The sequence below is a fragment of the Geotrypetes seraphini genome, chromosome 14 (assembly GCF_902459505.1).
Source record: "Geotrypetes seraphini chromosome 14, aGeoSer1.1, whole genome shotgun sequence".
Classification (NCBI taxonomy): domain Eukaryota; kingdom Metazoa; phylum Chordata; class Amphibia; order Gymnophiona; family Dermophiidae; genus Geotrypetes; species Geotrypetes seraphini.
In genome coordinates, this window is record NC_047097.1 from 73,581,587 (window position 1) to 73,594,450 (window position 12,864).

The following is a 12,864-nucleotide window of genomic DNA, read 5'->3' on the forward strand; positions in this document are numbered from 1 at the left end:
CCACTTAAGTGAGTGCTACGTTTGTTCCATTGCTGCTGGTAGGGGTCTCCTTCCCTTTTTTGCTTCTCAATGGCTGAAAGAAAATATTTCTCAGATAATTTCACAAAGCAGGAGGGCAGCTCCACATTGAAAAGGACCAGGGGTCACTGTAGAGAGGGAGCTCAGTACGTTTAGACTGAAATGCTTAAAGGAAAGTAAAGAGGGGAGAAGGAGGGGGCATTATCTTGGAAAACTATGTGTGCAGATCGGAGTATGGTAATAAAATCCCTGGCCTGAGACAGCTATGTCGGAGGTCACATGGATGTAGTCACAGGCACTGAGTCTTGGGGAAATGAAAATAGGTTGGGGCAGTTCCATCTCTAGTAATAAAAATACAGAGGCTGGTGGTACCTTTTCTAGCCCACCAGAGTAGCTTAATGGTTAGTGCAGAGGGCTTTAATCCTGGAGAACTCTGTTCAATTCCTTCTGCAGCTCCTTTTATGATTAGGGACAGAAAGTACCTAACAGAAACATGATGGCAGATTAAGGCCAAATGGCCCATCCGCATTAACCATTATCTCTTCCTCTCTCTAAGAGATCCCACGTGCCTTGAAATCAGACACAGTCTCTCCGGGAGACTATTTCACACATCTTTTACAAAAAGAGTGATAGACTATTTTCTTAGATTACTCCGGAGCCTATTAACCTCATCCTATGCCCTCTCATTCCAGAGCTTCCTTTCAAATGAAAGAGACTCGACTCATGCACATAGGTATTTAAATGTCTCTATCATATCTCCCCTCTCCCGCCGTTCCTCCAACTTATACAGTTTGAGATCTTTAAGTCTGTCCCCATATGCATTATGACAAAGACCACACACCTTTTTAGTAGCCTTCTTCTGGATTGACTCCATCCTTTTTTAATCTTTTTAAAGGTGCAGCACTGCTTGTTTCTAGTAGGACTATCAAATGATTAGTAATAGGAGTATTTATTGAGATCGAAACATTTGAGAACCAGAGTCTACTTCAGATTGTATAAACTGTTTCCGCAATAATCTGTCAGTCTAAGATGCCGTCAGCCTCTACACCAGAGTTAGTGTTAAACAGTTCTGGAGAATTCACCTGATTTACTCACACAAGTTTCTGATGCTAGCTTGCAGAAGCTTTTCACTCACCACCACAGATCACACCCTTCTCTAGGACCTTATAGGCCCACCCAAACTCTGTGGCTCTTTGGTCCTTCCTAGCTTTTGCCTCTACTGTCGCATGTAATCTCCCACTAGCTTTTGCCTGTTCGCATTCTGTAAGCATACAAGTGAGACTTTGGAGGGAGGAATGCTAGTAAAGGGACAGGAGGCGAATATAGCAGGAGGATGAAAGGAGCGGTGATGGCAGGCTTCAGTCCAGAACCAGTAAACTGACATCTGCAGAAGCAGTAAGGAGTGGAGAAGGCCTGGATGCCCTGCAAGGGGTATTTCTGATTTTCCTGGAGCCCTGCTTACTTTCACTTCTTTGCCTCCTTTAGTTATATCTTGAGCTGAAATACTGGTTAGCTTAGTTTCTGCTTAAAAATCGTTTTCAAGAATGCAATAGTAATCTTGTTAATGTAGGTGTTGAGGGCTTTATTTTGTTGCTAAGGAACTTCACTGTTGCTAACATGCAGAGCCCAGAATGTATTCTGCTGTTCCAGTTTAATTAGATGTGCATAGTGGCAGTACTGAGGAATTAGACAAAGATACTAGAAATCAAGAAAGGAAGATGGCGTTCTATTTGGTGGCAGTTAGAATCTGTACGACTGTCATGGACAGCAGTGTGGGAGAGAGTCATCCACCGAGCATGTATCCTGTCTCACACCTGGACCAGATCATGGCATTGCCATGGCGTTTTTGGCTGGGCATAAAATATTAGGGTTCCTTCTGGGAGCCTTTGGTCACGGATCCAAAATTTGGCCTTTAAATGGCATCATAGTCCAATGGCTAAAGCTCCCTGTCTCCATAAACCCCCCACTGACTAGGGGGAACAAAGAGCTGACCTGGGAACCTAGGGCCTTCTTCTTGACAGTGCTGTGATTCACTGGACCAGCCCAGGATCCTGCCTTGAATTTGGTCCAGGCACTCCCCTTGTGCTTTTCTTTTTGTTTCATTACTTATTTTATTGTATTATGTGTATAGAACTGAATGTGTGACTTAAAAACTTTATGCACATGCAAAGATATGAAACAAAGAAGTGCCTATCCCTCCCTTTCATGTGAAGAGAGCACTGCAGTGTCTCGGGCATCATTGTACGATAGACGTGTAAGGCTTGGCAGAAACTCCTCTAACCAAATGTTTTGGTGCTGTTTCATGCACTGAACAACTTAGCACAGCTTAATTATAAGCTTCAACTGAGGAAATTTTCCTAATTATGTATATGGAAACTTAACGTGCTCCCAGAAAGCAGAAGCACTGGAAAATGGCCCAGCAGCTGGGCACAGCTACAGTAAATCAGTTGTAAGACCTGTACTTAGGGAATAGTTTTTGTGATTTTTCAAAAATACTCATACAGTCATCATTTTAAACAACCACAGTTGGAGAGGAAAAAATGTTCTGGACAATTAGATTACTGCAGCTCCTCAAGTCTAGCATCAAGTGATTCACTTTGATACAGAATATACTGTATATGTTATATATAATCTTGCATCCATTACATTACATTACATTAGAGATTTCTATTCCGCCATTACCTTGCGGTTCAAGGCGGATTACAAAAGATTTATGAAAAGGGGGTTACAATGGAAGAACATTTGTCATTACTAGAGTTGTAAAGAGTAGATCATTTGTCATTGTGGAGGTCGAGGTGGGTTACAATCGGCATTATCGCTACATAATGGTAAATATTCAGTGCAAAATCAAAGGACAGTCTGAATTCCTGTCTTCTAAAATAGCGGGTTACAGATAGCATTTTCGTCACACAGAGATAAACATACAGAGCAGAGTCGAGATCAATCTGAATCTCTAACAAAGAACTTTTTGAAATAGCCATGTTTTCATATTTTTGCTGCTAGATCACTCACAGGGGCATTCACGTGATTCTTTCCAGGTTACATTGAGACTAGATTGAAATTCAATGTAACCTGTCGGATAGCGTAGCTGGTTTTAAGAAAGGTTTGGACAAGTTCCATAGTCTGTTATTGAGAAAGACACGGGGGAAGCCACTGCTTGCCCTGTATCGGTAGCATGGAATATTGCAACATCTTGGGTTTTGGCCAGGTACTGGTGACCTGGATTGGCCACCATGAGAACAGGCTACTAGGCTTAATGAACCATTGGTCTGACCCAGTAAGGCTATTGTTATGTTCTTAATCCCTATACTTACATCAGGTCTCCTATCACAGCTTCAGGAAAATATTAGACATATATCTTATAAAGACTGATCTCTATCCAATACGCTGTCTAGAATCTAATTGCTAATGTGATAACTGGGCCACCCATAAGGAAGCCCACAGTGTCTTTTGCAGGCCGTCAGTATCTTACTGGAGTGCTTGGCTTTGTAAAGATGGGAGTGATGTGATAATTCCCCAGTAGCAGGCTTTAATGGAAATCCTGGAGGCGGAGGTGTCTTCCCACACTCTCGTCAGGCTGACAGGTGTGTGGGTGCCTTCAAAAGAGGCCTGTCAGTACTTCCACCTCCAGAAAGCCCACAGGATGGGAAGCCTATATTTACAGCACAGATGAGAATGCCTAAAAATCTTCCATGACAGAATGTGTGTGGGGTGGGGGGGACTAGTCATCTGTTAGCTGAGCTTATTAATCTTATTCCAGGATGCTGCACCTTGTTCTGAAAGTTTGCATTAAGCTAGCATGGTTGGGGATTTAGTTACCACATAACGTAGTGTTTTGCATCACCTCTGGTGTTTTATTTCAGGCTGGTGGTTTGTAGCTTACTGTCATCTTTGTTCTCCTGTTTGTTGCTCTCTACTCTATATAAAAGCGAGGATTGTGTTGTGAGGATTATCTGAGGACTTATAGCAAGCACATCATCTTTCCCAAGTCTGTAAGGGATGGGACTGTTTGTCCCTGAATCCTTGTATGGATTATGAATTATTTTGTGCCCTTCAACAATTACTCCCATCAGGATCCATTATTTACAACACTTGATATACCACAAAAAGTCCACACGCTTGTTGCGGATTTCCAGGTCTCGCTGTGTCTCGTCAGGTAGAAACTGATGTTTAAGCCACCATGTTGTGGCAGTCCAATATGGATCATTTCTATAGTGCTGAAAGGAGTATGCCCCCTGGGGTTGTGGCTTCAAATCCCACACTGCTCCTTGTGACCCTGGGCAAGTCACTTAATCCCCCAGTGCCCCAGGTACATTAAATAAAGTGTGAGGGGAAAATGCTTGAGATATGCGGAATATAAATAAATAAAATAAAAAAGAATATGCAATAGTCTGTCCTTGTTCAGAAAAGCTTAAAGTTTTTTTAAAGAAACCCAAATCTATTAGACTAAGGAGCAGCAAAGTTATGTAGAAAGGGAGGAGAAAAGATGGGTTTTGAATCTTGATAAAGATGGTTTCTATAGACAGAATTCTCTCCTCCAGCTCTGCATCGCTTCTAGCTCACCTGGCTTCACATCACTTGGGTAGGGGATGTCACTGGAATCCTCCTGCTCTACCAGTGGTCATAACATGTCTGCAGTGGTGACAACATATTAATCCTCTTTCCTCCATATTGCACTAATTCTTATTGACTGTGAGGCCTGAGCTCAGACATTGCTCTTGGATCGTAGCAAAGAAAGAGGCTGTGAAATAGGGTTTCCAGTTTGCTCAGGTGAACTGGCTGCTTTAAACCTGACCTCATGTTTTGGTTAATAAAGGGAACTGAATGGGACCATCAGAACTGGAAAATCATGTGTGCAGTGGACCAGAGCAGAACTGAATTAGTCTTTTGGACCGAGCTGGGGTGAGCTAGGGTAACCATCTAGCATCTGGACATATTCCTCTCATTGAAGCATCTGCGATAATGTCCTAAACTCTCTCTCCCAACATTGGTACTTACTAAGTGGTTTTAGTGTTTGACCCACCTGGTCAAAATCTTTTCAGCTTTCTTGTTTTGAACAGGATCAACTCGGTTGTCAAGCTAGGATCCTCCAGAGTACATGCATAGCTTCAGCTGCAGGCGAGTCTTATTTTCAGGGGTCCCTAAATATGCAAATTAATCTGGTGGATCTCCTGGAAACAGGACCTGTGTGAGTATCATACAGATCATCTGTCCATCCTCATCTGCCCATAGGCCCCATGGTAGAAAGGATCACTGACACTGGACCTTGGCTTCTGTTTGTGGCCGTTCAGCATCTGACATCGCTTGTATTTCCCCCTTAGATCTGACAATTTTCTCCTTCAATTTTTAGACTTTCTGGAATTGGCCAGTTTAAGCTGTAGTCTGCAACTACTCCAAGATTTGTTGTGTGAATCTTTTGTTTACTCTTATCAAAAAGTACAAAGACTAGAAGACACTCCATGAAGTTACATAGGGGCACATTTCAAGCAAATTGAGCGAAAAGATATTTTCTCCTATCTCATTGCCAGAGGATGTGATGAAAGCAGTTAATGTTCAAACCTTTTGTAAATCCATCGACAACTTCTGAAGGGAAGATCCATGTTGAGGTAGATTTGGAGAAAGCCACTACTTATCCTTGAGACTGATAGCATGGAATCTTGCTACTCTCTGGGATTCTGCTGGGTACTTGTGTGACCTGTTGGGAAACAGGATACTAGACTAGATGAACCATTGGTCTGACCCAATAGAATTTGAATTGCACTCTGGCTCCCAATACATGCTACTGCCTGCTATTTAAAGCCATAAATGGAGATAGCCCAGCCTACCTAAACAACCGCCTAATCCAAACTACCTCAACCAGACACAGGAGAATCCACAAACCGTTCACGTATCCCCCAATCAGAGACATCCAACAAAAAAATCTGTACGATGGCCTTCTAGCCATTCAAGCAGCCAACTCTCCAATTTACTGATAACGACTCCAGACTATAAATCGTTTAGAAAAGAAAAAACCATGCTATTCAAGAAATCCTTGAAGACAAACTAACACCGCAAGACTCATCCCAATTCTCTGAAGCAACTCGCTCTACTCTTCAATTCCTCTGGAAATGGCCAGATAACTTCTTTTGTAATCCACCTTGAACTGCAGAGTATCACTAATCCTCTATCTCAATTTTTCACTTCTTTGTTATTCTCCAGGTACTTTAGTTAGATTGTGAGCCTTCGGGACAGTAAGGGAATTTCTAAGTACCTATCTTACTTTTTAATTTTAATTGCTACTGCTACTGGTTACTTTATCCTGGTTAATCTGACTCTGCAAATGTAGAGTCTCTTCTCCTGTAAACCGCTCTGAACTGTTTTATGGTATTATTATTATTATTAATGTAATGTAACTCTTGTGCTCATCTTTTTTTTTTTTTTAGGCCACCTTATTTCCTTGAGAGTGCTGACTAGCTAAGTTCTGCTATCTTGCTTTCTGCATATTTTTATGGTCGTCTCAAGTGTTTTTTGCTTTTGGAAACCTTTTCTGCTATAGTATACTGGATGCCAGAGGGGTGCAGTGGACCTTCTCTGCCCTTAGCCTGTTAATAATCTTCTGAAACTCTGTTCACATAGATTATCAGGGAAAGGTCCAAAATCTCTCTCTTGTTTAATATACCGTATGTTCTCCAAATTAGATTATAAGTCTGTGGGTTAAGGAACATAATAGCCATACTAGGTCAGACCAGCGGTCCATTTTGTCCAGTATTCGGTTTTAAACAGTGGCTAATCCAGATCACAAATACCTGGCAGAAAAACAAATTATTTATTTAACTTTGCTTTATATCCTGTCCTCCACAAGCTCAGAATGGGTTACAGGTTGATATAGACAAACGGATTATGGGTTATAATTTACATGTGTACAGAGTCAGGTTTAGCATACAATTTGGTCATTTTAAGTCGTTGGCTAAGTTTCCATACATAGAGTTAGCATATAGTGGCTTCCCAAATGTCTGTCTTAATCGGTGGCTTCCTTCAGGAATTTGTTGGGTTTGAAATTTATTGTTTTGCGAGATGCTTTATTTTTATGTGTGTGTTTTATTGTGATCTGCTTCAGACAGAGGCAGAATATAAACGGTACCATTAAACTGTTGGTCAGAGTGGAGAAAGGTTAGATGGATGTGGTTATAAGTAAATGTAGAGTCGTTCCTGGCTCAGGTCATTTGCACATGGCATTACATTGATTCATTCATTCAAAAAAGCTCCACTCTTTACTTGCATCTTATTGTCGTGGGGGAACAGGCTTCCCAGTGGATCACCAGATAATGGAAAGGAATAGTGTCAGCTGTACTGTGGATCTGAACTCTGACCCTTAGACTAACTCTGGAGATATTCACAGCTCTGCCCACAAGAAACATTTGTGGACACAACAAACAGCTGTAATAATTTATTTTTATTTTATTTATCTATCAGACTTGTAACCCTCCTATCCCAAAAATCTACACAGGTTACAAGATAAATATGAATAAACATCTTTTGTCTTGATTAGACAGTAAGCTCCATAGAGCAGGAGACTGACTGTCTCTCTTATATTTACTACATTGCATATTAACAATACTACATAAATGTTAACTAGTAGAAGGTGAAGCATTTAGAGCACAGTAATAGCCTTGGAGACTTCCCATGGATTCTATGGAGCTCCTGGATAGAGAATGACACAGGGAAAAATTTATCGCTGTTCCCGCCCCATCCCCACAAGCTCGGTCCCCATCCCCGCCCTGCAGACTGTCAGATCCTATTCACACAAACCTCGAATAGTTATGATTTTGTACAATTGTCATTTTATAAATACAAATAATACAGAGCAAGGATTAACAAAACCCCTGTCTTCCCTCCCTTTCACAAATATCCCCTCCACTATTGTGAAAACTGAACAAACCAAATTGCTACAGAATGCTACATAGAAAAATCAAGCTAACAGAATACTTAACATAAGAACATAAGCAATGCCTCCGCTGGGTCAGACCTGAGGTCCATCGTGCCCAGCAGTCCACTCACGCGGCGGCCCAACAGGTCCAGGACCTGTACAGTAATCCTCTATCTATGCCCCTTTATCCCCTTTTCCAGCAGGAAATTGTCCAATCCTTTCTTAAACCCCAGTACCGTACTCTGCCCTATTACGTCGTCTGGAAGCGCATTCCAGGTGTCCACCACACGTTGGGTAAAGAAGAACTTCCTAGCATTCGTTTTCAATCTGTCCCCTTTCAACTTTTCAGAGTGCCCTCTTGTTCTTTTATTTTGCGAAAGTTTGAAGAATCTGTCCCTCTCCACTCTCTCCATACCCTTCATGATCTTGTAAGTCTCTATCATATCCCCTCTGAGCCTCCTCTTCTCCAATCTCTCAGCGTATGAAAGGTTTTCCATACCTTTTATCAGATGTATTGCTCTCCTCTGAACCCTCTCGAGTAACGCCATATCCTTCTTAAGGTACGGCGACCAATATCGAACGCAGTACTCCAGATGCGGGCACACCATCGCCTGATACAACGGCAGGATAACTTCCTTCGTTCTGGTAGTAATACCCTTCTTGATTATACTTAGCATTCTATTCGCTTTCTTAGCGGCCGCTGCGCACTGTGCCGTCGGCTTCATTGTCATGTGCACCATTACCTCCAAGTCCCTTTCTTGGGTACTCTCGTTCAATAATATCCCTCCCATCGTATAGTTGTAACTCGGGTTTCTGTTTCCCACACGTAACACTTTACATTTCTCAACGTTGATCTTCATCTGCCATCTCGTCGCCCATTCCCCTAGTTTGTTCAATTCCCTTTGCAATTCTTCACAGTCCTCTTTAGTCCGAGCTCCACTAAATAGTTTGGTGTCGTCCGCAAATTTTATTATCTCACATTTCGTCCCTGTTTCTAGATCATTTATGAAAATATTAAATAGCAGCGGAGATCATTTATGAAGATATTAAATAGCAGCGGCCCCAGCACCGAGCCCTGCGGGACACCACTCGTGACCCTCCTCCAGTCCGAGTAGTGGCCCTTCACTCCTACCCTCTGTTTCCTACCCTCCAACCAGTTTCTGATCCATCTATGTACGTCTCCTTCCACCCCATGGTTCTTCAGTTTCCGGAGTAGACGTTTATGAGGCACCTTGTCAAAGGCTTTTTGGAAATCTAGATATATGATGTCTATGGGGTCTCCTTTGTCCATCCGTTTGTTAATCCCTTCGAAGAAATGCAATAAGTTCGTTAGGCACGATCTCCCCTTAAAGAAACCATGTTGGCTGGTTATCAGTAGTTTGTTTCTTTCAAAATGTTCATCGATGTTTTCTTTAATCAGTGCTTCCGCCATTTTCCCCGGAACCGAGGTCAGGCTCACCGGCCTGTGGTTTCCTGGGTCACCTCTTGATCCCTTTTTAAAGATGGGCGTAACGTTGGCTATCTTCCAATCCTCCGGGACCATACCTGTTTTCCGGGATAAGTTGCAAATTTGCTGCAGTAGTTCCGCTATCTCCTCCTTTAATTCCTTCAGAATCCTTGGATGTATGCCGTCTGGACCCGGTGATTTGTCAGTTTTTAGTTTTTCTATCTGCCTGTGCATATCCTCAAGGCTCACTTCCATGGATGATAATTTTTCATGTTGACTTCAGTCACACATAGCAAGAATAGTGTTAGGGGAGAGCAACTAGGGCAACTGCCCCCTGGTCAGAGAGAGAGCCCTAAGCCAGCTGGAAGCTAAAGAAGCACAGCCTGGGCTTTGCGGTTCCCAGTTGTGTCTAATACCAGCTCTAGCAGGATACATATTTCAAATCTGAAATATTCTAATCACAAAATATTTAAAAAATAATTTTTCTACCTTTTTTTGTCTGGTAATTTTATTCTTCAAATCACATTGGTCTCAGGCTTTGGTTTTGGGTTCCTTCTGTCTTCATCATGGCATGGCTGGCTCCTGAAGGTAAAATAGGTGCAAGAGGAGCTGGAGACGAGATGCCGAGTCTGACACGGGCGCAACTTTTTTAACCACAGGAGCAAGACTTTTCACTTTCCATTCCTGCGGGGTGGTGAAAGGTCTTGTCCCCATTCCTGCGGTAAACCAGTTGCAAATTTTTCCATTCCTGCGGATTTACTACGGTGACCACGGTTTACCACAGTAAACGGTCCCCATGTCATTCTCTACTCTTGGAAGGGGGGGGATGTCCATTGTGTCTCTTGAGCTCTCTGAGCTGAACTGCCTCCTAATCTGGCTGCTCTTTTCTTCTCTCCACCCTCAGCACCAACCTGGAGGCTCTCCAGAAGAAACTGGAAGAGCTGGAACTGGATGAACAGCAGCGCAAACGCCTGGAGGCTTTTCTGACGCAAAAACAGAAGGTCGGTGAGCTGAAGGATGATGACTTTGAGAAAGTGAGCGAGCTGGGGGCTGGAAATGGGGGCGTGGTCTTCAAGGTATCCCACAAACCATCTGGCCTCATCATGGCAAGAAAGGTGAGACCCGCTGTGCACCTCTCTCTCTCATACAGGTTTCCTCTCCTTTCTAAGTTGTTTACGCACATAAATGAAAAATTGTGCTTCCTTAAGGTGGATGAAAATGTTTAGAGAAAGTGTTCCTGGAGAAGGAGAGGGCATTAATAGGTGGAAGATTGTGGAGTCTAGGGTGGACTGGGTAAAAATGTAGCGACTTTGTCTCTAGCTTCAAAAAATATATATATAAATATATCATTTTGTACTTACATATATGTCTGTGTTCTGGATCGAAAATTATACTTACCAGAATAAAAAATCGGAAGCCCTAATAGCAGTAGGAGGACGTTGGAGTCAAAGGTTTGATGCCCTGATTGTAACACCTGTGGATTGTACTTTCAGATCTACATGATAATTGCAGGGTTCAGCGTCTCCAAAAGGGTTAATTTTGTGCACCCCACTCCTTAGCTGAAGTGGCAGGAGAGGAGAGCTTTGCTTTGAGAACTGGAGCTCAGCCTGGAGGTGCAATCATGAACATACTTTGCCCCCCTTAATACCTTACATGTTTCTGGAGTTTTTTTGCTCGTTGATCTTCTGTCTAAATCCATTGTCATAGTTGCTTTCTCCTCTCCTGAGCCACCTGTGCTGCATTCCTAATATGCTTTTCCTTTGACAAATCAAAGCTCGCTGAAGGTTAACGTTCCAGTCTTCAGGCAGCATATTTTTGCACTGTAGACTCATATTCTATTATTGTATATAAGGATTAGTCCTGCCAAGATGAGCGTCTTTATACAGTGAACCAAATTGAAATGAAAAGATTGTCTCCAAATGAATTAAGTGGATGCTGGTCCCAGGAGTCTGTCTGCATTTTCAGCCTCTCCAGGCCAGCAGAAAGCATCTAATGGATTTAAAGAAGCATGGGAACGAGGAGAGAGAGGGATCACTTTGAGCAGGGTTTTCTCCCTGTGACAGGTGCATGCATGGGGGTGGGGGGTGGGGCATGCTTTAAGATGGATGGTTTTGAGTGGTACTTTGGGTTATTTTTCTCACTAATCATGCCCTGTGGATGTTTCTGACTTGTATAATTGAGCTGAAGCTTTGCTAATTTGATCTGTGTTTGTTTCTGGTCTTGCCTCTTTCTGGATTATCTGGGATTATATATGAATGATCGCGGTGATAAATTTTGATGATGATACAAATTGTGTTCAAAGTTACTAAGAGTTTATTTTGTATTCTGCAGTATAGTTCAGTGTGGATAACAATAAGAAAAACTGGTAAAAACAAACAAACCAGGAATTACAGCAAATCACATAACAGTGTATACCAAGAAAAATCAGCAAATTTAAATTAGTCCATGAATTTCAATTAGCCAGAAAAAATTCTAAGATGTTTATAATCAGCAAGCATTAGAAATGCCATCTAATTTAGCAGCCTGAAAATAAAACAATTTGACCACTTCTTTTCAACCAGCTTGTGAGATACTGGAGGAAGACTTGCAAGACTGGGGGAATGGGCATCCGAATGACAGATGAAATGAAATGGGAAGACTAACCCAGATTATAGCTACATGATGCTAGGTTCCACATTAGGAGTCGCCATGGACGCTAGGTTGAAATTTTCTGCTCAGTGTTCGGTGGTTACCAGAAAAGAAAACAATGTTAGGAATTATTAGGAAAGGACTGAAACAAAGAATATCATAAAGCTTCCGAATGGTGTGCCTCATGTTGAATATTAAACATAACAGCCATACAGGTCCATCTAGCCCTGGATCCTGTTTCCACAGTGGCCAATCCAGGTCATAAGTATGTGGCAAAAACCCAAATAGTTACAACATTCCATGCTACTAATCCCAGGATAAGGAGTGGTTTCCCCCTTGTCTATCTCAATAGCAGATTATGGACTTTTCCTCTAGGAACTTGGCCAAACCTTTTTTAATCCCAGTTACAGTAACTTCTGTTACAACATCCTCACGCAACAAGTTCCAGAGCTTAACCATTCTTTGAGTAAAAAATATATATATTTCCTCCTATTTGATTTAGAAGTATTCCATGTATTTCATCGAGTGTCCCCTGGTTTTTGTATTTTTTTGAAAGGGTGAAAAATTGATTCATTCTTACCCATTCTAGGCCACTTAGGATTTTGCAGACCTCAATCATATTCCCCCCTCCTCAGCTGTCTTTTTTTTTTTTCCAAGCTGAAAAGCCTTAATTTCTTTAGCTTTTCCTCATATGAGAGAAATTCCTTCCCCTTTATCATTTTGGTCGCTCTTCTTTGAACCTTTCTAGTTCCACTATTATCTTTTTTTGAGTTATAGTGACCAGAATTGAATATAGTAGTACTCAAGAGGCAGAATGCACAATGTTCCGACACAGTAAAAATTACCATGGTGGGAATGATTGGTT

General features: G+C 42.0%; 1 protein-coding gene across 2 annotated transcripts in view; it reads left to right on the forward strand.

The window, feature by feature from the left end:
* Positions 1-12,864, forward strand: part of MAP2K1 (mitogen-activated protein kinase kinase 1) — a 43,631-nt gene that overhangs the window by 978 nt on the left and 29,789 nt on the right. For both annotated transcript variants that reach the window (XM_033919561.1, XM_033919562.1), the window contains exon 2: positions 10,276-10,486. In XM_033919561.1, coding sequence (XP_033775452.1) covers positions 10,276-10,486 — 211 coding nt within the window. The remainder of the gene's footprint in view (positions 1-10,275; positions 10,487-12,864) is intronic.